At 39.2% G+C, this 26789-nt stretch overlaps 2 protein-coding genes and 1 non-coding gene across 7 annotated transcripts in view; 2 read left to right on the plus strand and 1 right to left on the minus strand.

Moving 5' to 3' along the window:
- The window catches only part of CCDC82 (coiled-coil domain containing 82), a 30058-nt gene extending 14739 nt beyond the window's left edge, over nt 1-15319 (plus strand). For 2 of the 5 annotated variants that reach the window (XM_060104182.1, XM_060104183.1), the window contains 5 exons: nt 1419-1511; nt 2843-2967; nt 5676-5846; nt 10048-10233; nt 14106-15318. In XM_060104182.1, coding sequence (XP_059960165.1) covers nt 1419-1511; nt 2843-2967; nt 5676-5846; nt 10048-10233; nt 14106-14171 — 641 coding nt within the window. In that variant the 3' untranslated portion in view covers nt 14172-15318. Of the gene's footprint in view, nt 1-1418; nt 1512-2842; nt 2968-5675; nt 5847-10047; nt 10234-10615; nt 12756-14105 lie in introns of those variants that run through there. The other 3 variants (XM_060104181.1, XM_060104185.1, XM_060104184.1) reach the window with 3 other exon arrangements.
- Nucleotides 7715-7787, minus strand: TRNAE-UUC (transfer RNA glutamic acid (anticodon UUC)). The gene has a single exon. It is a non-coding gene; the product is annotated as a tRNA-Glu (tRNA).
- A 3325-nt stretch (nt 15320-18644) lies between the features above and the next one.
- Nucleotides 18645-26789, plus strand: part of MAML2 (mastermind like transcriptional coactivator 2) — a 372894-nt gene continuing 364749 nt past the window's right edge. Inside the window, exon 1 of the mRNA XM_060104458.1 lies at nt 18645-20892. Within this exon, the coding sequence (XP_059960441.1) occupies nt 20380-20892 (513 nt within the window). The 5' untranslated portion in view covers nt 18645-20379. The remainder of the gene's footprint in view (nt 20893-26789) is intronic.

The raw sequence follows: 26789 nt of genomic DNA on the forward strand, positions 1-26789 counted from the left end.
TTGTTTGATAGGTGCAATGGGGGTAAATTTGATTTTTTTTTCTCAACACATCAGTTAATATTCCCAGAACAGTTTTCCCTTAATTCAGCTTGGGAAGTGCTAGACAGAGTTTAAATGCATTTTAACACAAATTAAGTATGTACCAACACTATAATTTTATATCCAGAAGCTGATGAAAGTCTAGTTGAAGTTAAATTCTATTGAAATATTTCATTTTACAATTGTAGTCATAAATGGCTATGGTCAGTTTTCTGCAATTTTTAATTAATCATAGGCCCTTTAAAGTCTAAGGGCTACAGTGCAAATTATCTGCTATTGTCAAGTAGTTTTATTACTGCCTTTTTTTGGCCACTCTAGTACCTCAGTAAGGTGTTTTCTTAAAAATTAATGCATACTAAAAGTTGCCCCTAGAGTCTAAAATAAGATTTATACAGCCCTTTTAGTAACTAAAATATAAATTAAAAGATTTCTTGTTAAATTTCATCTTTGTTTTATGTCAACTGAAAGCAAAGTCAAAATCACTCATGGATGCTAATAATAAGTCTTAATTTTGCTTTAATCCCTTGCCAAGCATCTTCCACTTTTCCTGAAATACTTAGGCAGCCCTTAATGTGTCTTCACAAGTGCCCAGAGCAGGGACAGTTGTTCTTTGATGACAGCTTGGATCAAGAAGGGGGTCGTGTTTGACAGAGAACAGTTCCACAACCATAGTAACCCTTGACCCACAGTAACGGGAAATAGTAGGGACCTCCTCTCTCACCATTTGCCGGGTCACCACAACAGGTGATTCCATGGACCAAACTGGGTTAGTGGGAAAGTAGGCTTATACATTTGGTATGAAAAAGAGAAGACATAAATTTTCTAAATTGGTATGGAAAATCCTAGATCTGTGGCAGCAGAAAGGGAATAGAGTTTTTATAGCTATTGTCCTTCTGGCTAGGGTAGCAATTTCCTGGACAATTTCATATGTAACATGGTTTAGAGATAAGGAATAAGAAAGAATATAGAAACGTGAAGAATATGTTTCATTCACATATTGAGCAGCCAACCTTTAGAAATTTTCTTTCTTGTTCTCTCACTCTAATTGTCAAGTTGATAATTGAACTTCAGTGCCCAGGGGATGATTTTGATTTTTTTTTCCACAATGTATCTTAATATTTCCTGAACAGTTTTCCCTTAATAAGTTTGGAAAGTGAAGATTATTTGAAATAACAACTTGAAACTTTGGATTAGAAGCCAGTAAATCTGGAAAATGGAGACTTTCTCAGTGAATAGACAAGTCACTGAGCCAGCTATAAAATTAGGATAATTAAGCAATTTCTCCTATTTCTTAATTTCTTAGCCTTTGAGAAAGGAACTCATATTTAGGGAATTGTTTTGTCTGCTGGATTCTAATATTTATTTTAAATTAATTTCAGATTCTTTTAGTGACCACTATACTCACTTTGAAAGAGTTGTGAAGGCTCTTCTGATCAATGCTCTAGATGAATCTTTTCTGGGAACATTATATGGTAAGTTAATAATATGAATGGAAGAATCAAGGGTTTTTTTTCCCCCAATTTTTAAACAGCCTCATTGTTCTATATGTATATATGTGTGTGTGTGTATAAACAAAACCATGGAGACCCAATCTTAAGGCCCTTCAGTTGTTCCCTCTAGTATCAACTACACCAAAAGTCCATTCACGTGAAAAACTTGTTAGTGTTTATTATTTGTGATATGTGAAAGTACAATAGAAATAGTTTCCCTGCCCTTTGAGAGTTCACAGTGAACTTGAGGATACAGGACATATACTAATTAAACAGCAGGGTAATTCAACACCCATGTGTTGTCCCAGCCTAAGCACTAAGCTCCTTGAATTTCACCAAAAGTTGTATGCTTTTTTATGCTTTCGTGCCTCGTTGTTTCTCGTTAGAGTATAATCCCTTTCTACCTTAGATTTTCTAAGTGAGTATGAAATCATTTCCACTATGAAAGCTATCTGTGACCCATTCAAATAATATTTGTCACTCCCTCATTTGTGCTATCATTATCCTGAGTATGGTGGCACTGATGTATATGCACTTTTCATATATATTGAAAATGTATTTTTGCTTTCCTCCCTTTCAAGAGTGTGAGAAGAACCATACTTTCTATATACACACCCTTTGTATCTAGCACGGAATCTGGCTCTTAATAAAGACAATAAATATGTTGTGCTGAATGTCTACCAAAGTGCCAGAGTAAGATTTCATTCAGACTTTATTGAACAAATATTTGTTGAGTGCCTACTAAGGGCCAGGCATTATTTAAGGGCTAGGAATATGGCAATGACTATGATATGGAAGATTCTTGCCTCATGTTGCGTGAAGTCTAATGGGAGAGACAGCAATGAGTAAACAAATATATAACATGATTTCACCTAAGGGATTAATTCTTGAAAAATATCAAATAAGATAAGGAAATCAAGAGTGATAAAGGAAAGGAAACTCTCTGTTAGTTAGATTGGTCAAAGAAAGTCTCCCAAATGGTATCTTTTGAACAGAAACCTGAATGAAGTGAGGGAGGAAGCAAAGCATGGATCTAGCAGAGAGCACAGCAAGTGTAAAGACCCTTAGAAAAGAGTAAGTTTGATGTGTTCAAGGAACAATTAGAGAGCCTGTGTGGCTCCTTCCTTTCCCTAATGCTCTGATGGAAGGATTTTCTTTAACTTCATTAACTTTTTAAAATTTAAAATGTTTCTAACCAACCAAGCAAGTTATCTTCTTAAAACTATGGGAAGAAATCTTTATGCAATTATTTAAATATTTTATACGGGCAAAGTGATTATTTTTGTTGTTGTTGTTATTATTCCCCTGAACAGATGGCACCAGGCAAAAATCATATGCACAAGATATGTTGACATCTCTTCATTATTTGGATAACCACTTTGTTCAGCCTCGTCTAGAGAACTTAGCCTCTAGAAGTCGTTGGAAAGAGCAATATAAGGTATACAGTTTTATTTGTTTTTGAATCTCTGGTCGCGGGATGGAGTGGGGTTGGAGTGGGAGACCTCCCCACTCCAGTCCTTCAATAACCAGTCACACTGAATAATCTTCTAAATTATTAACAATTTTCTTTGTTAAATAATCAGCTTGTTGTTTCTTATCTCTTCTAAAGGCTATAATTGTTTTAGTCTTTCACACTTGTTATATCTATCCAATAATTAAGTAGTCCTAAATGGTAACTTTAGAACATCTCTAAGGCTTAGCCCATCTGTTTAAATGAGGAGATTGTCTCACAGGATGTTAATTATTTCAGAAAAGAGAGTTTCATTGTTAAAAGGAGGTTGAGAAACAGTAGGGTTAACTTAACTGGAGGACTTTCAAGGAGCATTAATGTGTGAATTTATACTGTAAATCTTCAAGAGGGCAATGTAGAATATAATACTTTCCAAATTTGTGTTTTACTATGAGGCTTCTTTTCATGAAATACGTATTATTACCTTCTAGGATATTGGTTCCCGTAACTTAATTAGGGAAACACTGACCTATGTAGTCTTTGACATCCTTCTCCACCTTAAGATTTTGTAATTCTACCAATTTTGGGGAAACATCTTTTTAATTTATAAGAGATATTTGATTCCATGTTATCACCTAGATTTCTATTTTATGATCTCTAATAGTAGAGGCTGTACTATATGATTTTTAAGGCTTTTTTTCCTCCCTACTTCTAACATTCTAGCTTCTAATAATTAGCAAGAGGAAAATGACAAGATAGTAGAAGTTCAAGTTCCTTATAGTCCTTCTAGCACTTAAATCATTAGCTACTGTACCTCATTTATGTCAGGAGATTTGGCTTCATCCAAGGCCTGTTTGGCCTTGAATTACCTGATGATAAATTAGCCACAGATGGATTAGGTTTAAGGACAGTTATGGGATTATTAAAAAAAAAAGAATTAAAAGACTTCAATTTGGAGGATAGCTTGAGTTTAGGGCCACCATATATATCTTTTTGACTTTGGGTGATTTTTTTAACTTTTGTGAATTCCAGTTTCTTCCTCAGATAGAGAAAATATTTACTTACTTTTAAGGTAAAGCACATAGCATAGCTCTTAGTATGTGGTATATATATTTTTGTCTTTAATAGAACGATAGCATATTGATCATTTAATTTTGCCAAGTAACTGATATGCAAAGTAAGGTATCTTATTTGATCTTTAGAGTAACCCCTCGAGGAATGTACTATTATTTCCTCCATTTTAGAGATGAGAAAATTGTGACTCAGAAAAATTGAGTAACATAAGGTTACACAGCTAGTAATTAGCCAGGCCAATATTTGAACCTAGAAACCTTAGGTGTAGGGTTTTTCAGACTTCAAAGCCCATCCATTCTGTTATATCATGCTTTACCATACTATGGTAGGTTATGTTGAATTTGGATAACCCAATGTTGAAATAATAACTGTAATATACAAGAAAATATTAGCTTAAAAATTTAGAGACAGAGATGATTCAATACAATCTTGGTCAGTATAAGCTAGGTTATGCTGCAAAAAATAAATAATGTGACAAACAAAGTAAACCAACAACAAAAATCACAATAGCTTAACCTAACAAAGTTTATTTTTCACTTATATGTCCAGTGTGAGTCAATAAGGGTGCTGTTTATTGTAGTCACTCAGAGAACCAAGCTGATAGACCTTTCATTTGAGCATGTGCTTCTGTGAATACCAGAGAAGCAGGAAGGGAAGATGGTTAGTCATCTATTCACTCTGAATGTCAGCCTGTAAGTGACATGTGTCATGAAGTACCATGAAATATGAGAAACAGTAAAAAGTAGACAAAAGACAATGTCTTTGTGAATCATACAATGTAAAAAGGAAACTATATTGGGTACTTAATTACTGTCAGGCTGATAGAGAATGCAGTTTAGTGACCCTGCTAATATGCTTATTGTGTGCAGTTCAAATATTGTGGTAAACTGATCCACACTACTAATTAGAACAGTATTATCTAGCACAGTCCTAGAGAATAAGCAAAACTACTCAAGCACTCACAGCTTAATAAAGCTTATTTATGAATACCAAATATTTTCTCAGTTTGTTTACTCATTGCTAATTCACCTATTAGACTGGCCATAGCAATAATGGCGACCTAGAAATCCTAGTTCAAACTTGTTTATTTTCCTAGTACTTTAGTAAGAAACCATAGGAGAATTAAATTATTTCTGGGATATTTTGTGGAAAATATAATTCATACAATGGAGACTGAATGTGATCTTGTTTTTTCTTAATTTTTTACTAACCTAAATGAATTTAATCATTTTATTATATTATTCTGAATTTTTTCTGCTCATTCTTTCCTATTTTAACTAATTATTACATCTGGCGATGAGAAGAGGGAAAAGAAGTAAATTAAAACCTGTGAAAAGCACTGCTTAATAGTAACAGAAGTTTGAGTGATATGAAACTAATTTTTTTCCTAATCTGGTTTCTTTTCATTTACTAGCCTAAATTATAAATTCACTTTTAAAATTTAAATATATCTTGTGCTCAGTACTAAAGTAAGAAATACCAGTGTGTTTTGCTCTTACATCTTACCCTATCATTGTGATTTCTAACCTTGATTTTAATTTGGTTGGGCTCTTTTTATGTTTTATTTTATTGTTGTTTTTCTTATCCTTTAAACCTTCATTGCATTTTGAAATTATTTTCAGGAGCGAGTAGAAAATTATTCTAATGTAAGTATCCATTTGAAGAATCCTGAGGACTGTTCCTGCCAGGCTTGTGGATTGCATCGCCACTGTAGATATTCGGTGCATTTATCAGGAAAGTTATATAACACCAGGACTATGGAAATAGATGATTTCATGTCACATGATAAACAGGTATTTTTTACCTTCATTTTAGTTCTCAACATTTAGAAATTTTCACTAAATAAGCCTGCACAAGTAACCCTAAGTTATTTTCACAAATGGAGAAAGCACCAGGAGAAGGGAAAAGAATACAAGGAAAGAGTGTGCAATTTTTGAATGTGAAAAATATGTGTTATACAGCAGATTCACTCCAAATTTAGTCAGATACTGAAATCAGTGCATACTGTCTAAGTATATATCACCCAAACTGTGGGGGAGAGGGGAGAGGGTATAGGAGGAGGATGAAAAGGGAGGTAACTGGGGCAGGGGAAGCAGAAGTCCTTTTGGAGTCCAAAGGAGAATTTGACCCCAATGGAAATTTTAGGGCAGATAATCTACCAAAGTGACAATCCACAGCCAGAGAGGCCTATTCACCTCAATATGAGATTTGAAGGAAAATTGTGCTTCAGCCTAGACTACATCAGAAGTGTTTCAGAGCCTAGAGCAATCATCATATATTTAAGGTGCTGTTAATTTTGAATGAATAGACAAAACAGAAGAAAATGTTTGAAATATTTGAAGAAATGTATTTGATAAACAAAGAGCAGAGCAATGTAATGTGAAGAAAGACAAAGTGCAAATGCTTACTACTTCTATTTTTAAATCTTTGTAAAACTGCTGCATTTATAAATGCAAACATATTAATATTGAGATCTTCCTCTGGACTTCCCTCCATGGATTCTGCATCCACTGATACAGAGGACTGACTGTGTATTTATTGAAAAAAATCCCTGTCTATGTGGACCTGTGCAGTTAAAACCCTAGTTGTTCAGGGGTTAACTGTACTATGTTTATATCTGCGGTTGGTTAAATCTGCAGAGAGGATTCCGCAGATACGGAGGCCCGACTGTGGGACTTGAGCATCTGCAGATTTTGGTATCAGGGAGGGCGGCTACTGAGGAGTGACTGTAGTTTTAGTTACAGCAGTCTTGGTTAGGGTACTGAGATGAGAGGTGTTGGACCACCAGGTTATGGTAGTCTGAGAGCATGGATGAGAAGGAAATCGCCTAGAGGAAAAAGATGTGAAATCTGAAAGGCAGTTAGGAGGACTGAAAACAGTCAGGTTTTCAGTTTTGCCCAGAGTCTGTCCAGACTCCTCAGGATGCTTAAGAACCAGTGGGAAGAGGCAGTAATTTTGAGGCAAGTGGCAAGGTGTAATGCGTCCACGCAAAGAACAGACCAAGAGGAAAGAGAATCCCTTGACTCAGTCTATTGCACTAAATGTTCCTAGAGACCTAGGAACAAAAACCAAACTTCTTCCCATCCTTCCTCTTTCCTTGAGGATCTTTTTTCTTTCTTCTCCATACTTTAATTTCCTTAAGAAGCTGGCTGCTCCTCTGTATTTGAGGGCCTAGAGAAATACCTCAAAAAGCTACCTACAGTGAGCTGGATATTATAGATGTGCATAATGCATGTTTCATTATATTTCCTTGCTTTAATTTGTTAAACAGTGTTAATTTTACATGCTGTATCTAATAAATTACAAATCAGATTATTTCTATTGCCTTGCAATCACCATCTTCTGCTTTAGGAAAATTTGCTGACAGTTTTTACCTTTGTTTCCAGTTATATCTTTGGATATGTAGGGTACCGTAGTTCACACTAGTAACTGAGATAGTTATCTTCAGATTTATCAGTTCATAGAACTATGCTAACCCTGCACAGTGGATTAGTAATCATTTATATGTCACTTTGCTTATCTGCTTTAAGATAATCATCACAGAACTTATCATTTCTCTCTCTCTCTGGCAAGTTTTTTAATACTGTCTATCTCGTTAGACTAACGTCCTTCTTTTTTTCTTTTTTCTTTTGGCTGTGCCGTGTGGCTTGTGGGATCTTAGTTCCCTGACCAGGGATTGAACTTGGGCCCTCGGCAGTGAAAGTGCCAAGTCCTAACCACTGGACCACCAGGGAATTCCCTAGAATAGTGTCCTTAATGTTTAGAAATGCAATTAGTTAATAAAAAGTACTCTCTAAATACATTTCTGGACATTTAAGGACACTTCTAACAGCATAGATTCATTTTACTTGTTTTTAGTACTTCATATAAATAGCATGCTACAATGTAAGCTGTGTTGTACTGTATACATTAATTCATAAGGTATAGTGGGCTATAACAATTCACTAAAATGGGTGAGGTGAAAGGAGAGGTCCGCTTGCAGTGTATGCAACTACTACATACATTTACTGTTTATATTTACTGTTTTCTATGAAGCCTTGCTAACAATGGTTTAGGCTCTTCCATATAAAATGTGATCACATTTGGGAAAAAAATAGTGTGAGAATATTCTAAAGGTAATTTGGGGTTTATTGACCTCCATACGTGTAAGGTAGACACCAAGAGGGTAGGAATTAGAAATGGAAAGGAGTAAATTATAATGTTTAATATTTTCAGTGGATATTTTTATTTCATACAGAAAAAAATTAGAGATTTTTAAACACCTCTCCTTCCCTTTTATCCCAACTTAAAAATTCTATATAGATAAATTCCTCTTGTTTTGTGGAAATATAGAATACAATGCAATAGAAGTAAAAAAATCACATTATTCTTCCAGAACAACCATAGGAGACTTCTCCCACATAATCTGTTCTAATGGCAGAAATGGAGAGACTAGCCCTAGTGTCCACTGCAACTGTCGTGGTATCTTTTTACTCAAAGTGGGAGGTACTGGCAAGTGAACTGTAATTTATACGACTAGTTTGATGATAATGTTGCAATAGGAATGATACTTAGAGTGAGCAAGCAATGAACAATAATACCTGATTGTGTCTGATGATCTGAAAAACAGATTTTCCCAGAACATGAACAGAAATCTGAACATGATTTTCTTCAACTTTTGGGGATTTTAAGAAAGGTTGTAAGGTATCCCAGATACCGTCTTTACAAGATGATGCATCAAACCTGACTCTTGCTGATCATCATATTTGACTTTCATTCATCTTTATCAGTATACTCTTGTATTGTGTATTGAACTCATCACCTGCGTGATACCTACAGTGTGACTTCAGAAAAATGGTACAGTTATTATTTGCCAGAAAGAAGACAAGTTACGTAGATCAATATTGTAACTATATCATTTGTACTGAATTCATGAAAGCATAACCTATTATGCATGTAGACACAGAGACAAATACATAATTTAGGAAGAAGTTTGTCTGTTTCCTCAGGTTACTCCATGAGAATAAGATTGGTCATGTTATAAAGTTTGGAGCCCTTTCTGATGCATTTTCTACAATGAGTGAAATAATGTAGATACGATTATATTTAACTTGGTCAGTGCAGGGATACTGTTTTCCTATTTTAGCTATAGGTGTGTATAACAAAGTATACATTCAAAACATTCTGAAAGAGAATGGGTGGTTGACTTCACAAGAATAGTATTCTTAATCATAGAATCCCAGAAGTCCATATAAACATAGAAATCAAAATTTTTTTTAGTTTTCTAACAATAAAATACTGTGTTATAATTATATCAGACTCACTAATTCAGGAAACAAATAGGATAGACACAAAGTTATTTTTTACTTCGCAGAATATTTTAGAAAAAAAGTATTTAGTTAAAAACTACCAATTTTTAATATTGGTATGAGAGTTTGTTTCAGTTTACATGTTGTTTATAAGCTAGAAAATTATCATAATCCAGGCATTTTTACCTCAGTAACTGTATATACAATAGCTTGCATGCTTTTCTTGTTTTGGGATGTGGCTGTCCTTTTCCTTATAAGCCATTTTTCTCCTCCTTCCCAAACTTGGCTGACTCTGTGTTTTAAAGACTTAGTTCACACATCACCTAGTTGAGGATTCTTCTCCTTTCTGGATTGGGTTAATTGTCCCTTCTCTGTACCTTGATTGCATCCCGGGCATAGCATTTGGCACATTGTTTTGTAATCATTTATTTTTCTCCCAGGGCTGTAAATTCCCCTGATACAGGTGGTACATATTTCATTTCTGCATCTCCAGTGCTTAACTCAATACTTGAAACATAGCAGTTGCTCAGTTTTTATTAACTGGGTTATTTAAATAAAAGAAGGTAAAGAAATCATTGTATAAATTTAAAAAAATTAAGCATTTATTGGATTCTACTTTTAAAGAAAATCTGAAAACCAGAAAGTCTGTACATTCATTACTATATCTTCACTTCATATAGCAGATGATGTTTATTTCTTCCTTTAGGTGTTAACTGTTGGCAGAATTTGTGCTAATCGTACCAGAATTTACCATAAACTGAAACATTTTAAATTCACGCTGTACCAGGAATGTTGCTCCATTGCAAAGACAGAAGAGGTTGAAGATGAACAGGTTAAAGAAACAGTGGAGAGAATTTTCAATCAATCAAAAGAAAGTGGCTGGATTAAGGAGGTAAGGTGAATATAGAAGAATCATTTCATTCAGTAGGTTCTGGAGCCTAATTTTGATCAGCAAAAGGATACAAATTATGAGAAGAGAAGACAGTAAAATTTAAAAGAGAACCTCTCTTTCTCTCCCTGTCTTTGTATTTTCTCTTCTTCCACCCATTCCTCTCATGCTTATCATTGTCCTACCCTGAATAGGTGCCCTGATGTTCTAAGCATTCACTCAACTCATCAGATAAATTTAAATCAGCAATTATACTGTCCTTTAATGAAGGACCTCTGTCCTTTCAGTTTTATGTATGTGGTTTTCCTTACATATATACTAAGTCCCCTTATTTTCTTTGACAAAGTATAGGACTCACTTCTGCTTGTCTGCTTCCTATCTTTAGAACAGTTCTTGTGACCTGAGAGAGAAGAAGCACCTGGTGCCAATCTGAGGAAAGGATCTCGGCTGCCAGTTCTAATACCACCCACATCCTCTTCTTGAGGACATGGGACTGAGCAGTGAGCAGTGTAACTGAAGATCAAGGGGAATGCAGAGGTTTCAGGCCACGGCACTGATTTTGATTCCCCCATATCCTGTTGATCACTAAATTTGATATCAGGGATAAAGTGGGGGTTTTGAAGAGTGCACTGGATTCCCGAAGATCTGCTGGCAGCTCATAAGCTCTGGTCTGCTCACAGAGCTTTTAGAATTGTTATGGTGCATGGAAAGAATGCTAAAATGATTGCAATCTTCTAAAACAAGTCTAGTTACATGACTGTATAAGAGAGAACAGATAAGAGATTTTCAGGCAACTCAGATCAACAGTATATTTAATCTTTAAAAAAAAAGGCTGACTTGAGATCCATTGCCTGCATTATTTGTATCATAGAGAAATTTGTAAAAGAAAAAAATAAAAAGAGAGCTTAGAGAATAAACTTACAAACAAAGGGAAAGAAAATGAGAACAACAAAACAGGAACTTCTTAGGACATTACAAGTTCCACAGAGGTCTCCTGGGCTGGTGAATGACATCAAGATTGGTTTCCCTTTTGACAATTATCCGCCCACCACAAACCACCACCCAGTGATCTCCTTGCCTGCCCCCCACATCTTGACCCTTAAGTCGTCTTGCTCTCATTTTTCTCTCTTCAGCTTTTTATCTTTTACTTTGCTTCCACTTCTCTTACTCCCAATTCTTTCCTCCTTATCCTTCTCTGTGCTTTTTCATTTTGCCTTGGGGAAGAGCCATCACTTACCCAGTAAGTCCCAACTTCATTTTCCTTAATGACATTAAATTCTAAAGTGTTTTTATTGATGCATTTAAGTGTTGCCAACCCTCTACTGGAGTTGAAAGACCTATTGGAACACTGCATATTTTTTTTTTTTTTCTTTTTGCGGTATGCGGGCCTCTCACTGTTGTGGCCTCTCCCGTTGCGGAGCACAGGCTCCGGATGCGCAGGCCCAGCGGCCATGGCTCACGGGCCCAGCCGCTCCGCGGCATATGGGATCCTCCCAGACCGGGGCACGAACCCGTATCCCCTGCATCGGCAGGCGGACTCTTAACCACTGCGCCACCAGGGAGGCCCGGAAACACTGCATTTTTTTAAAAAATTATGTACTAGGTGTAGCAAAATCACTGTGCATTACATATATTATATAATAATTTTGTATATAGGGAAGAACATTAAACTTCTTTCAGAAAAAAGTAAAAGCATTTCCAAATCACATACCTTAGAGAAAGCTTAACAAGGTCTATGACAACAGAAGGGACCTGGAATAAAAAAATATTCTTAAGAAAAGAAAGCCAAGTATCACATTATGCTTAAAGAATAACACTTAGCATTGGGCATTGAAGGTATTTCAATATGGTGCATGTTTAGGACAATGTGCACATTTTTTTTCACATAAAATACCAAAGAACTTCATTTTCTTTTTGAGATCCTTCCTACTTAAAAAAAATTGTCTGTAGACTTTCTCAAAAGATTTCCTAGAAACCAAAGAAGTTTATTAGCCAGTATAAACCCATATGCAGCTTTTTGTGCTGTGATTAAATTTCAGGATTTATTAAGTACCCTGACATTTCTCAGCATCACTCTGCCTCCCCATCAGTGTGTGTGTGTGTGTCTTTGAGTATTAGCACTACATGTGTTCTTGTGATGCATGGCTTCTTGGCCACAGTTATTCTAACCCTTTCGAATGCCTGGGCTCAGTGCTATTATACTTGAGTGGCCACATCCATGGCTCTTTCTGCTCTTAGCTCTCAATTATTATGTGAACCCCTTCTTTTACCTACACAAACTATCTGTTTCTGTCTTTCCTTCCCCAGCTTGTGTTTCACACCTTGCTTTTTTCCTTACTTGACTCTTCTTCCTCCGAGCATTTTCCTTCCATTATCTCGGGATATCTCAGCATTTCTTCCCAAAGACCTGCCAACTAGACTAACTTCATTCTTCTTATTCTTCCTCCTAACAGTTGAACTAGGAGATCTATTTTTAACTAATTATATTAAAAGGGTAGGAGCAATTCAAGTGAAAGAAAAGAACAAATGATAAGAAAATTATAATACAAAATTATAATAAAATGAAAATATATAATAAACATAATAGTAATATATGTCTCGTTCTAAATTAAAGCTGAAGAACAGAGTATCATATGCACTGGCAAATTCTAACAAATGTTTTTTCTTTAAGAAGAGAGTGCCTATGATGATGGGGTTTCCAGGGAAGTTGAAGACAGGATTGTTGGGATGGGGTGGTGAACACATAACACCAGGAAGTGAATAAAGTATGTCCATAGAAGTATCAAGTTTCAGTTCCTATCACCACCAGCGTCAGAGTTATCAGGATCCTCACTCACTTTACTGGGAGTAAAACCAGAGCTCATAAGTAGAGTTAAGAAACCATTAGGTCAGTTCATCTCCTCAGCTGAAGGAAGCACTCTGAACTCTGTCAACCTTGAAATCTCCAAATCATCCCAATTCCTCTCTTCTCTTGTCCTGCCCTGGTCTTTACTCTCCACCTTCATTGCTGTCACTCAAATTTAGGCCCTCATTACCTAAATTATTACAGTAGACTCGTAACTAGTTGCCAAACCATTCTAGACTAGATGTTTCACCTTTTCTTTCCCCAAAAAATACACCTCAGATAGTGTCAATTTCCTGCCGTAACACCTTTGGCAGCTTTCCATAGCCTGTCACATTATTGCTAAACTCTGTAACCTAGCATTTCATACTACCTCTTTGGTTCAGTCTTATCTCTCTCAATTCCCCTACAAAACCTCAGATTGTAGTCAAATCCCGTACTTTCTTGTCTTGTCACTGTTGTATGGACTTTTGTCTCCTAGAGAAAACTCTCCACTAAATCGTTGCCTACCAAATCTTTTTCCCCAGGACAGTTTAAATGCCACTCTTTCCTGGTCACCTCAGCTAACCATAACGTCTCTTCTGAACCTGCATAACAGTGTCTATACTTCTTTATGCCGCTTGTTATTTATTGTCATTGGTGAACTCTGTTCTCCTTAGGGGCAGGGAAAGCAATTTTTTTAATCCCTAAACAGTCATTAGCAGAGTATTTGATACATGTTATGTGTTCAGCAAATTTTTGTTGAATAAGTTATTAAAGTTGTTATATTTCTACTATAAATATAATAGAAAACTTATCATTTATAAGAAAGTTATGAAATTAATAATAATGTTCATTTTGATCTCTTTCCAATGCTTTATATGAATTAGAAATGCTTATTTGAAATTGAGTCCCTGTTCATAATAAAAAGATTTTTGTTCACAATTACCACGAGATTAACTTGTTCCTATTTGTGTCTGTAGATTGACACAGACAATCTAGTTTATCTTCACGGCTTTGAGTAAAATAACTAGCTTTTTTATTGTATACACAGAAATACGGTCAACTTCAAGAATATCTCAGTTTTGCGGATTACTTTCAAGATGAGAAGTTTGACTGAATTGTAACACATTTCCTTCAGAGAAGATTTTATAAATTCCTGTAAATGTGAAGATCATGAGTCTTGTTTCTCTGTATCATGTGACATTTATATATTTTATGTATAGGTTCATGGCAAAATATCTTGTGTAAAACATATGTTCATCTTAATTTCCACGAAATGGCACTCTACAGTCTTAATAAAACTTTTATCCACTGTACATAGAAAACATAAGCTTAATCATTGTTAAGTGTATTTTAAAGTTATATAACAATGCCTTTATAACATACGACTATCAAGTAAATGAGCTGTTCATGTACTGTCAGTTTAATAGAAAAACACTGTATTCAAAAAATGTATTTAGACTAACATCTATACATATTTATTGCTGAATTCCTGCCCAGATCTGTTTATTACCCTTTTGCAGTATTAAATGATCTTCACTAATATATTTTTTACTACTATCATTATCTAAATCAGTGGGCCATGAAAGAAACCTCAGTGTCTCATTCAATTCAGTTTCCTTGCCTCGGAATCAGACTGTAATTTACCCATTTCAAGTAGAGGAGTGCTTTTTCTCCTCTTCCAGAGTTTCCCTTATAAATAGATTTCAGGCCTCCAGAGTCTTCCAACCCTCACATTCAGGAATAATTTCATGATATGTATTTTCATGCTTCATAATGTTCTTTCTTTTTCCTATCCAATTTTGTCTACAGGTTAATGATTTAAGATGTATTTTGTTTATTTTTATCCATTACTTTTCCCACATAAGTATTTATGTTAGGATCAGAAGATCTCAGAGAGACAAATTCAGCCAAAAATAGTTTAAAAGCATATTTTGGCATCTGCATTGCTTTGCACATCTAAATTTTCCCTTAATATAAATATAATAAAGTAAATAATAAAGTAAAATGGTTTCAGAGTGAACAAATGGACCATGTCTATTCTGTATCTTTAATTCTTAAAAGTGGTATTCTCATAGGATCCAGTTCCCTGTGGAATTTTATTTATTTATTTTTTACATCTTTATTGGAGTATAATTGCTTTACAATGGTGTGTTAGTTTCTGTTGTATAACAAAGTGAATCAGCTCTACATATACATATATCCCCATATCTCCTCCCTCTTGCGTCCCCTGTGGAATTTTAGATACTTGTTTCTTACTTCAAGTGTTGGTTGAACCTAGCTTCATCTGTTATGTGGTTCATGGAATGGACTTCATTACAAACTGCATACATTAAAAATTGCATTTTATTAAGTCCTTACATAGAGATTACTTAATATTTTCTGCAATTAATTTTCCAAAATTATCCCTATTATGACTGTAAACAAAACAGGGAGAAAGAGCTTACAAAGTTGTGAGAACACTGATGCTGATGTTTCATGTGAGGAGTGCATACCTTTTTAAAAGTGTGAAATAGAAATTTCAGTCACATATCTCTATTATTCTTATTTTTCTGTCATATGGAAATAATCCTTAACTATATGAAGCCACAGTTGAAAGTTGAAGTGAGTGTCCAAAAAGATGCAAGGCAGAGTTTAGAGGAAAAGTGATAGTCAAGTGGGAAGGGTGAAGGATCATGAATGATTTGTTAAAAAAGAAGTCCAAGAAAAGCAAAGGAATGATCTCTAAAGTATCTCTGATGACCCGGGAAGCATCACTTCTTGTGTGTGACACTATAGACAAGCTTGAGCCAGCTGAAGAGTGAGAGTTCCAACTGAAAGTTTTTAAAATTAATTTATCTATTCTTTTAAATAGCATGCATTTAATTTGTAAAAATGAAAGTACTAATGATTTTAGGGACTTATGATGGCAGCTGACCCAGTTCCTAGGTCAGGCATCGTGTTGGCTTGAAGCATTTTTCCTATTAGAACAGCATTCTGACTGTTGATCAGGAAATGCTAATAGGTAGTTTTGCTGATGTCTAAGGTCACTGCAACCGAACAAGCTTCTTCAGTAGGTGTTGGGAGAGTACAAGAGGCTTTTATGTACATGATAACACCAAAAGAATGGCAAAGAGACAGGCTGTCAGGAAATGAGAATTAGCATGGATCACGGGGCCAAAAGCAAGTAGTCTAGAAGAAAATAGAAATGTTGAAAAATTAGAATTAACTTTTGCAGGTATTATGACATACCGTATTATTTTATCATCATCATCATCATTGATATCATTGATTCTATATAACACAAAAAATAGTTTGTAAACTTATAAATCTAACATGTCTATGAACTTTTTAGGTCTGGGCATTTATTACTATAGTGTTAAATGCTTTGTGTTAGGTAGCTATGGATAGTAGAGATGATGAGGAACACAGATGGACAAATAAAAAGGAACTAATGCTTTAAAAAATATCCATAGAGCTATTACAGAAGCTTTAGGGATATAAGAGAGGGAACAGTTCCATAAAAGGGAAAGACAAGGAAAAAAAGAAATGTTTATTTTATTGGGAGCTGTATGTAATTGACCATATTTTCTCACTTGTCTGCTCTCAGACTCAGATGAGTAGTTCTATTCACTACTCATTTCTTGGAGGTATTATAGGACTTGCTTAGACTCCAGCATGTTGATTGAGGTGTAATTGCAGCCCTTGAGCTATTTGGGGTATAGTCTGGTTTCCCTGTAACTCTTTTCACACTTGATACTGAGGCAGCAAGTCCAGTGGTTAAGAGAATATAGATTTGAAATCAGCCTTGAGTTTGAGTCCTGATGTGTTACTTCCTAGTTAGCTTAAATAGTTTAATTTCAATAAGCCTCAGTTTCCTCATTTATAAATGGGGTTAATAATACCTCTCCCTCAGGATAGCTGGTGGATTAAAGGAGATACAAGTGAAGTACTGTGCCTGAAACAGTGACTGTAAATAAACAGCAACTGATGTGAATGGAAATGAGGATGTGGATGATAATGGTGTCAGCTTGAAATTAAATGGCTGTAAAGGGTAAATTTGTACAAAAGACAACGTAAAGGAGTGTCCTACAACACTAGAATACAGTATGAAAATGTATTAAATTGTTGTTTGACAAGTTTTTAAGGTGTGTCCTTGCTTAGAATTCAAAGTTTACGTCATTTAGGAATAGCGGATTTGACCAAAAACTCTGTTATTAATCAAAACCCGTGTTACTGCAGGACTGTAGAGTGAACAGTAAATTTTAATTTAAATATTGAATTTTTTCTCTTTTATTAAGTATGATTGCTGAATATAAAGTACCGATAGTAATAGAAAGAAGATAATGTCTAATGAATACACCTTTTAAAAATCAAATATAAAATGATCAAAACTCCTTCACTTTTTAATGACACCTCATGAGAGAGTTCTGTGTACAAATTTGCATACCTAACAAAGATATATTTCTGCCTTTCTCCATGAGTGGTGAGGAAATTGGAAGGGACAGACAGAAGTATTTTCCAACGAGAAGTAAAAAAGTTATATTCCATCAGAATGCACTTGTCCCAAATTCCAAACTAGCATTCCAGGATTTGGGAAAATAAAATGAACTAATGTAGGCCAGCCTATCGAGAACTAAATTGTAGATAAATCCAGCCTTAAAATGTTTGCATTGATCTTACCCATTCACTTCTATCCACAGCTCAGTTTGAAGCAGGACCGTGTTACTGAGATGCCAGAGTGGGTTTAAATTAACAAAGCCCCGGGCTTCCCTGGTGGCGCAGTGGTTGAGTAGTCCGCCTGCCAATGCAGGGCACACGGGTTCGTGCCCCGGTCCGGGAAGATCCCACGTGCCGCGGAGCAGCTGCGCCCGTGAGCCATGGCCACTGAGCCTGCGGGTCCGGAGCCTGTGCTCCGCAACGGGAGAGGCCACAACAGTGAAAGGCCCACATAGCGCAAAAAAAAAAATAAATAAATAAAATAAATAAATTAATTAATTAATTAACAAAGCCCCATTGCTTGAGACCTCAAATCCAAATGACTTCTAAGTTAGGATACACAGAATATTTACTGACCTGACTATACCAATCTTGTGCTCACCTTAATTTATTCTCCATAATTGATAATAATAAGCGAATCCAATATACGTTTTGCGGTCTTAAATGTAGGATTATCTGAAGATGAGGGGACAACAGTCTGTGTCGGAGATCTATTTGGTTTGTGTTAGTAAACTTCTTGAAACTCGACTGCTACATAATGATTTTCCTCATTGTATATGTAAATCAGACAGCTATGGAGACCCCAGATCTTGCATTAGGTTTGTCATAGGCAATCTTGTAGCAATATTTTTCAAAGCAATATTTTTTTTTCCTTTCTGGAACCTGGTATTGGTAATTTCATCATGGTAAACTATTTTAGTTATTCTTACTGATTTGCTTGTGATCACCCAGATTGACTTATCCAGAGACGTACAAAGCAGCCGGGCAGGTAGATAGACACCCTCCTGTCCTTTAGGAGCTAATGATGTGATTTCTTCTCCTCTCCCTCCTCCCCTCTCCCGCAACGCGCACACACCCTACGTCTCCCTGTGACACTCTTGAACATCTCCTCCGTGTTCACCCAGCTCTCGCTAGGGTGCTCTGGGGTGCCATGGACAACATACTGAAAAATGAAAATGACATCCTCAGGGGGCGCGTAACGGAGGTCTGGAAGGGAAAATACATCCCCTGGCCGGGAATTTCTTCAACATTTCGAGCTGGTGAAGTAGTCGACTAGAGGTTGGGGAATTTCCCCAGCCTTCTCCCCCGCCCCGGAGCCGAGGCGGAGGCCGAGCTGCGCGCGCCGCCGCCGAGATGCGCAGGCTTTGGGATTCACCTCTTCAGCCGCTGGGAGGCCCTCTGCGTTCCCCTTTCCCCGGCGCCGGCCGCCTTGCTCGCCTGTGCAGTGGCACCCGCCTTCCACCAGGGAGCCTCGGGCGAGCGCTCCCCCCGCCCTCCGCCCCCCCCGCCCCCCACCCCGCAGTTCGCTGGCTCTCTCTTTCTCCCTCTGTCTCACTCTCTCTCTTTCTCTCCCTCTCCTATTGGAGCACAATGAAAGCCTGTGTATCGCCGTGACTCCGGGCAGCGGAGCCAGTGTCAGCCCAAGCGGCGAACAACAGACGGGAAAGAGAAAGGAAAAGACCAGCTACTTTCTTTTCCATCTCTAAAGCGGAGCAATCCAAGAGATAGAACCACATTGCTTATTGCGAGTCCAGACCCTCAGATCCACTGGCCGGGGATGGAATGTACAAAAGTGGACAGAAAAGTGGCTGGACATGACTCGGTGCAATTTGCTGGAAGTTTGTAAGTTTGACCATCGTTTGTAAATTACTCTCGGAGGAGTTTGTCTCTCTTGATAACTGTATTAGAATCGAGCCGGGGGTGAGGACTAGGAACGTAAGCGGGAAAGAAAAAAATGTGTTGAAGGATCTCTCTCAGTGGCTAGTGACTTCAGACTGCTTTCATTTAAGGCTGGGAAACCTTAGAGGGAATGAGGATTTTACTGGTGATTGGATTAGCTGAAGAAAAAAGCATGGTCCAAAAGTCCAGTTACTGGCATTAACAATTGAAAAGCTGCCTCCCGTTCTTTGGGGAGAGGATCACATCCTGCAGTCCCCCAAAGGGGAGAAAACACCGGAGCAAAGGGAAAGGGAGGAAAAAAATTAAAAGCCAAAAGAAGACAGTATCTCTTGATTTTTGTACGTTTTGAACATTGACTTCAAAAAGCTTCTGAAACAGCACTTTTTTTTTTTTTAACCTGAGGAAAAGTAAAGGCCGTGGGTTACAGAGACCATGGCAGAAATGGGTTTCTCTGCAGAAACATCCCCATAAAGAATCTTCCAAAACAACTAGGTGAGGGGGAGTCCAGCTCTGTATTAATACCTCTCACAATTCCCTTTGCTGTCTGTTCCTGTCTCTCACTTGACAATCCCTGAATTCTTGCTCTTACCCCCAGATCGTGTGTTTACAAAGTACCTAGTGGCTCTTGTCAGCTTGGTGGGGAGAGAAAAACCCCACTAACTCTGTCCAACTTCTCCAGAGCTGTCAAATGCAATTAGAGTTAAGTTGATTAGGGTTTGTTTCCAACTTACTCTCTGCGATTGGTTTCTTTTCTTTCTCCTCACCCTCTTTTACTCACTCCCCTCCCCCATACCTTCTCCACTACTCCCCCCAACCTCTGAAGACCTCTATTCATGTGGCCCTGAACACTGAGCGCACATTGTCAACAGCAGATTTGCCTGCACTAACCAGCCATAGCCTCCTTCCATCTCACCATCCCAGAGGCAGCAATCATTGTGTCCAGTAAGATGGGGGACACAGCGCCCCCGCAGGCCCCCACAGGAGGGTTAGGGGGGGCCCCTGGGGCGGGGCTCCTTGGAGGGGGCTCAGTCACCCCGAGAGTGCACAGTGCCATCGTGGAGCGCCTTCGGGCACGGATCGCCGTCTGCCGCCAGCACCACCTGAGCTGTGAAGGACGCTACGAACGGGGTAGGGCCGAGAGCTCAGACCGGGAAAGAGAGAGCACCTTGCAGCTCCTGAGCCTCGTACAGCACGGCCAGGGGGCGAGGAAGGCTGGCAAACACACCAAGGCCACTGCCACTGCTGCCACTACTACAGCCCCTCCCCCGCCACCTGCTGCCCCTCCTACAGCCTCCCAAGCGGCAGCGACAGCGGCCCCACCGCCCCCACCAGACTATCACCATCACCACCAGCAGCACCTGCTGAGCAGTAGCAATAATGGTGGCAGCAGTGGGATCGATGGGGAGCAGCAGCCACCGGCTTCAACCCCGGCGGACCAGAGGAACTCGGCCCTGATTGCGGTAAGGCACCTGGTTTTCTCCTGATTCTGGCTGTGGTCGTGTGGACTTTGGCGAGGGTAGAGCTGGCCTCGGCCTGATGTAGAGTGGACGGCAGTGCAAAGGGCCAAGATGCCACCTGACTACCTCAAAGGCTATTGGGTGTCTTGTTTGTGAGGTGTTACTAAACCCTTACTCGTCAAGTTCTGCTGGTGTTCATTCATGGGTTTTCCTCCACCTGTAGAGTATTCCTTAAGTGGTAAGAAACTTGAGTTTTCCAGAGTTTGCTCTGGGGTCCAGAGCTTGCAGAAGAATTGGCTACGAGCAGCAAGATCTGAGCCGTTGAGGAAGGTCTTGTCTCAGGAAGCCTCCTGCTTTGGCGAGCCAGCACTGATTAGGCCCAGCAAGCCATGCTTAGCCTGAAAGCATTTGTTTAGCAGTCCAGATGACCTTGAGCCAAGCCTTTTCTTTCTTGTCCTATTTCCCCTTCCCTCTTTGAAATGTCCCCTTCTCCTTGGGTCAGGAGAACATAAGTGGTCATCTCTAGCAGAGCAAGTTCCCTGAGCGTTCCCTCACTCAAAAACAAAAACTTGGGGAAATAGCCCAGAGACTGGCGAGGGAGTGTTTTTACAAGGCCTGCTCCCTGATTTCTTACAGACTCCCCCACTGTCCCCGTCTAGCTTCTTGCCACAGGCACTACAATCAGATAGTGCCCACTTACAGCCTTCAGTAAAATGGGCAGGCGCAAAGGGGCTGTTTCCATGCTGTCATCCTAGAAAGTGCCTTGTCTTCAGCCATTCCTGGTGACAAGACATCCAACCTGAAAGTTGTGATTAGGTTTCTGGCTGGAAGTTCTTCCTCAGAGGTATAGACACACCTCATCCCAGAGGGGGTAGCCCTTGACTCATTGGTTCTTGGTGCTAGTCCTGGTTAGGTGACTGCCTGTCTTGTGCTGGCTTTCCCCCCAAAGCTGCTGGGCCCATAGCCTCAGGGTAGAAGGTGGAGCCCTGCCTTGCAGCCCTGCAGCCCTGCAAACTTCCTCCATTTCTGAGTTCTGTGGGGATTCGGAAGTCCTGTGTCCGCTCACAGCACAGCTCCAGTTTGCCCAAGCCAGCCCTAATGAAAGTCAGCAACAGGAAATGGCCATGCAAGCTGAAACGTTCTCAAAAAGCCCAAAGGAGAGGAAGGCACTGGGTTGAACTCCTTCTCCGAGAGAACTTGAGAAGGAGCTCTAGGGAGAGGACATCCTCCAGCTAGGCCCCTAGAATGCTTCTCTGTGGGTCCTCCTTATCCCTGGCCTGGCTCTGTGATGGTTGAAGTTTCCAGAAAGTCTGGGGGCTGTATTGGTGCTGTTCTATTCCACCACACATTTTGCTTGAGATGCCTAGAACTGCAACTTCCTGGCGCCAACTCCAGACGAAAGATAACTGCTAACAGTTAAACTGCCCACTGTTTGTTGTTTTATCCTTGGATACAATTAGCCTGTGGGGTTATATTAGTGCTTCAAGGCCTAATTTCCTTTCCCTTCCACCTGCTCTATCCCCACCTCTCCCTGGAATTCCCTAGGACAGTAATGAGAGTTTGTTTTGTGAAAGAGACTTGTTGAGGTAAAGGGGGGCGGGGCGGGTAAAGAATCACTCAAATGGAGAGAAGAATGAGGTTTGTATGTGAGTGTGTGTGTCACTGGCATCTGCAGCCAAAAGCATCTAAATGCCCTGATTGTCCCCAGTAAATTTATAATCTGTCTGCAAGTCTCCCAATAATACCGCCTTGTGTGCTTCACAGTCTCTTGGTAAGTGTTTCAGGGGGTGATACAGGGAACCAGGCGCCCAGCCCTTCTCAGTGGAGAAGACAGATCTCTGTCCTGGGTGCCAAGATGGGATGTGGCCTTCACATCCCAGCCACTGCAAGGAAGGTGTCTGCTTATGGCCTCGTTCTTTTGGTTTTTGCTTTTCTCCCACTTTGAAGGAAGATGAGGCTACCTCTTTTTCTTGGGGGCTTGGGGATGCGAATTGAAACCAACTTCAGTGGTTATTGTAACTTTACGACGATAGCAATATCCATGCCGGGAGGAAGTGAGAGCACCATGTCTGGCCTTTCCCAACTGGAGGCTTAACTGCTGCGAAAGGCAAAGGTGGTTGCTCCTTCACTCCTGTTCTAAAAGGGAACCTGCTTTCTCTCCCCTAACTACCAGCCATCTCCTAAAACATCCCCTTAGAGGAGCTCGCTCCCCGAGTGCCGAGAAGATTGATGAGAGGTGCACTGTGAGTTAGGAGTAAAAAGTCCAGTTTATTTCTGATGGTGACTTTTCACTGCAAACCTGCGCCATTGCAAGGGTTGATCCACCAGCCCCCCTTTTGGTTATTGGAAATTCCCTTCTCCATTCTAACTTCTAAATTTGGCGCTTTGTTACTCAGCATGGTACTCAGAGATGGTGATGCAAGTACTGTATTAACCTGATAACATTGTGTCTGAAGGGAGGCCTGGGCATTTGGGAGTGATTCACTAAGCCTGTTAAATCTGCAGGTCTCACTTCGCTCAGGATCCTCTTATTTTCAGAAACACCATCCATTTAAAGGGGCCTTTGCGCAGAATGGGTGTCAGAATTCTTTCTTAATACTGTGTCCATAACTAGATTTGTTTCTGTCTGGGTGTGTTGAAGGTATCCCTTTTTTTTTTTTTTTTTTTTTTTTTTTTTTTTTTTTTTTTCTTTTTGCGGTATGTGGGCCTCTCACTGTTGTGGCCTCTCCCGTTGCGGAGCACAGGCTCCTGATGCGCAGGCCCAGCGGCCATGGCTCACGGGCCCAGCCGCTCCGCGGCATATGGGATCCTCCCAGACCGGGGCACGAACCCGTATCCCCTGCATCGGCAGGCGGACTCTTAACCACTTGCGCCACCAGGGAGGCCCGAAGGTATCCCTTTAATACTTAATTCGTATGCCCTAAGTGGCCATAAATGTCCTTTGGAGAAAAGGAGAGAATATTGATCATCTAAAATCGAATATGCACGGTGTCCTCAGATGAAAGCCCTGTGTCCTGCATACCTGCTAGTACAATGCCTTGTATATAGTCAGTAATATTTGAATGAGGGTGGAAAGAGAACTTCTGTTCTGTGGGATAGTGTTGTCTTTGAGGGGTGTGATACTACAAGAAATATATAATGTCTGAGATTTTCAATAGCCTGAGTTTCAAGAACAATGCAAGACACAAACCTCCAAGCTGGTTCTAATTCTGTCCACATTGAGAGCCCAATTCTGCAGCCCTTACTCAGCCAGTTTCTTCATTTAACTCAAGTGCAAGTTCAGGGGAAGCCCCATTACTGCAGAGATTGCAGGAACAGGGCCTTGAAAGAGGGCCTGGATTGTAAGGGTTTAAGCAGATCTGCATTTCTGACCACTTGGAGCAGGCTTTAGGCACTAAATCATTTTCTGGTGAAGTATGTTTGAATCTTTGAATGAACTGTGAAACTGAATAATTGCTGGTCCATGGAACAGAAAGGTTTAGAGCTTCTGTGGTGCATTATTAATCTTTCCCTTTTGCCTGAGACAAGCTCTTTTTCTGTTGCTTAGACTGTGTTGCTAGGCTGGATAGATAAGTGGTTCTAAGTCATCTTTGGCTTCACAGATTATCTTTTCTCTAATGTAGTGTGGAGGAAAGAAAACAGATCAGACAAGGAGACTGCATCCTCGGGGTCTGTGCCTGCCTGATCACTAACAAGCTGGGTGACCCAGGACAAGTTACTTAGCAGTCATGTGTAAAACAGGACAATAATGCTGTCCTAGCTCGTTGAGAAAGCCAATGAATGTGTGTTTCTGAATAGGCTTTGGAAAAAAATTAAGCACTGCAGAAATGCAAGGCATTATTACTAGTATTACTAATAATAAACTACTAGACAACAAATCATAATACCAGTTTTTCCAGGGATTAAAAGTGTACTTAAGCTTTCAGTTGTCTGTTTTAAATGGTGAAATAGCTTTTATTGTAAATAGAGGGGTTGGTATTTCAAATTCAGTGCTGTCAATATAAGACTGAGCTATCAGAGTACTTAACTGTTCCCGAAGGTCCCCGGAAATCCTAGTGAAAATGTGCAACGGCGTGAAAGTGTTTAGGGTCTTTTACAGGCCCCTGCACAGACCTGAGCAGCTTTGGAAAGGTGTGTCCCCCGGCTTGTGTCAGGAATATTAGAAAAGTAGTTTGCACAAATGACATGGGAAAGTTAACTATTTTGTCAACAATCGTCTAAAATGTTAATTGTTAGCTTAGGAAAGTCAAACAAGTTAAATCATTGCCAGAGTCCCCTGGTTATTTTTAACTGATAATAATCAAGTTTCCAATTGACAGTTCAAAATTTGAGGGCTGTAGGGTGGGCGTGGGGCTGAAAACAGAAACAATTCATTTGCCAGAGCTGGGTGTCTGCAGCTGTCCATGTGGTAAATATCCTCCGTGGGACAGTGATAGGAGTGTTTACATTGTTTATATGTGCAGCCATCATTTCCTTAAAAACTGACCTATTTTTGTTCTGTTTTCCAGAACAAAGTAATAAAGGGAGAGTTCTTATCTATCCAGAACCTTCCTACTACTTCTTTCCAGTAAATATAATTGTAAGATCTCACAAAGGCAAAAGAGTTCAAGTGGAGAGAGAAGTTGGTACACTCCTTTATCAAAAATGGGTAGAAAGCTTGTTTTGACAGCCAAGTAATGTTATTATGTCACCCAAGATGTCTTGCTTGTTTAGGTCAATGTTTATCTATAGAAGGCATCTGCTTTCTTTGAAATAATGTCTTTGCTAGGTGATGCTTATGAAATTTTTCTCAACCTTAAAGTTTAGTGCAGTATGGCTCCCCTCTGCCAGTAAACCTTTTGTTAAGTACCAAGACAAACATGGGTGTCCAAATGTTCTTAGGCATAACAAATATGACTGAAAGAGTGGCCTTGATTAGCTGTTTTTTTTTTTATTGTTGCAGTGTGTGTTTGTTTTTAGCACTGCTACTTAATTCCAAAAAGCTTAGAAGGAAATTTGAAAAAAATCATCCAGTTCTGCTATGCATGGCAGCTAAACCATTCCGAGTGGCTTCTACTACTTCCTTGTACTTTAATCCAGCCCCTTTTATATGATCATAGGCAGGATCATGTTTAAAGAAAACAATTCTAAATTCTTTCTTCTGCATTTTCATGATAATTTCCCTTATACTTTAACAGGCTCTGTGGGAGAATAGAGAAATACAGCTAAAGACCTAGTCCCTTCTTACTTACAGGCTAGTCGTCAATCAAGACCACATGGACACAGTAAAAGTACTTAACTAGGTAGAATGGACCAAAACTGATATAGAAAATCAGAGCGAGAGAAGAATAAATATTTCTTGAGCCCTAGAATGTCAAGGCACTTTTATTGTATATTTTATGTAATGCTTAAAAAGAGAGAGAGAGAGAGAGAGAGAGAGAGAGAGAGAGATGAGTAAGCAATATCTGGCTATTTCACAGATAAGGATATTGAGGCTTAGAGATTTAGTAAATGGAAGAATTTCATGCATAGATTTTCGAGTTTGACCTGTGTTTGATCCCTCCCTCACACCTACCAGCTGTATGAGCTTGGGGAAATAATTTTCTTTTTAGGCATCAGTATCTTCATCTGTAAAGTAAAGCTAATACTCTTTAGTGTAACAGTCAGCATAGTGCCTGACACATAGCAGGTACTCAAAACATGAGTGCTGTTAGTAGTTGGTAGGAGAGAAAGTCAAACCCAGGCCAGGCAGCACTTTATGGAGAATGTGGGTCCCCAGCAGGCCTGGGAGGAGCAAGAGAGAAGGTGGAATGAGGAGTGGGGCTGCTGGGTGCCAATGTGGGTGAACCTTGGGTGTTTGGGGACAGAGAGTGGAGCCTGGCTGACACTGTGGTCTCGTGTGAGCAGTGAGGGGAACACGT

Source organism: Mesoplodon densirostris, chromosome 7, assembly GCF_025265405.1.
Source record: "Mesoplodon densirostris isolate mMesDen1 chromosome 7, mMesDen1 primary haplotype, whole genome shotgun sequence".
Lineage (NCBI taxonomy): Eukaryota > Metazoa > Chordata > Mammalia > Artiodactyla > Ziphiidae > Mesoplodon > Mesoplodon densirostris.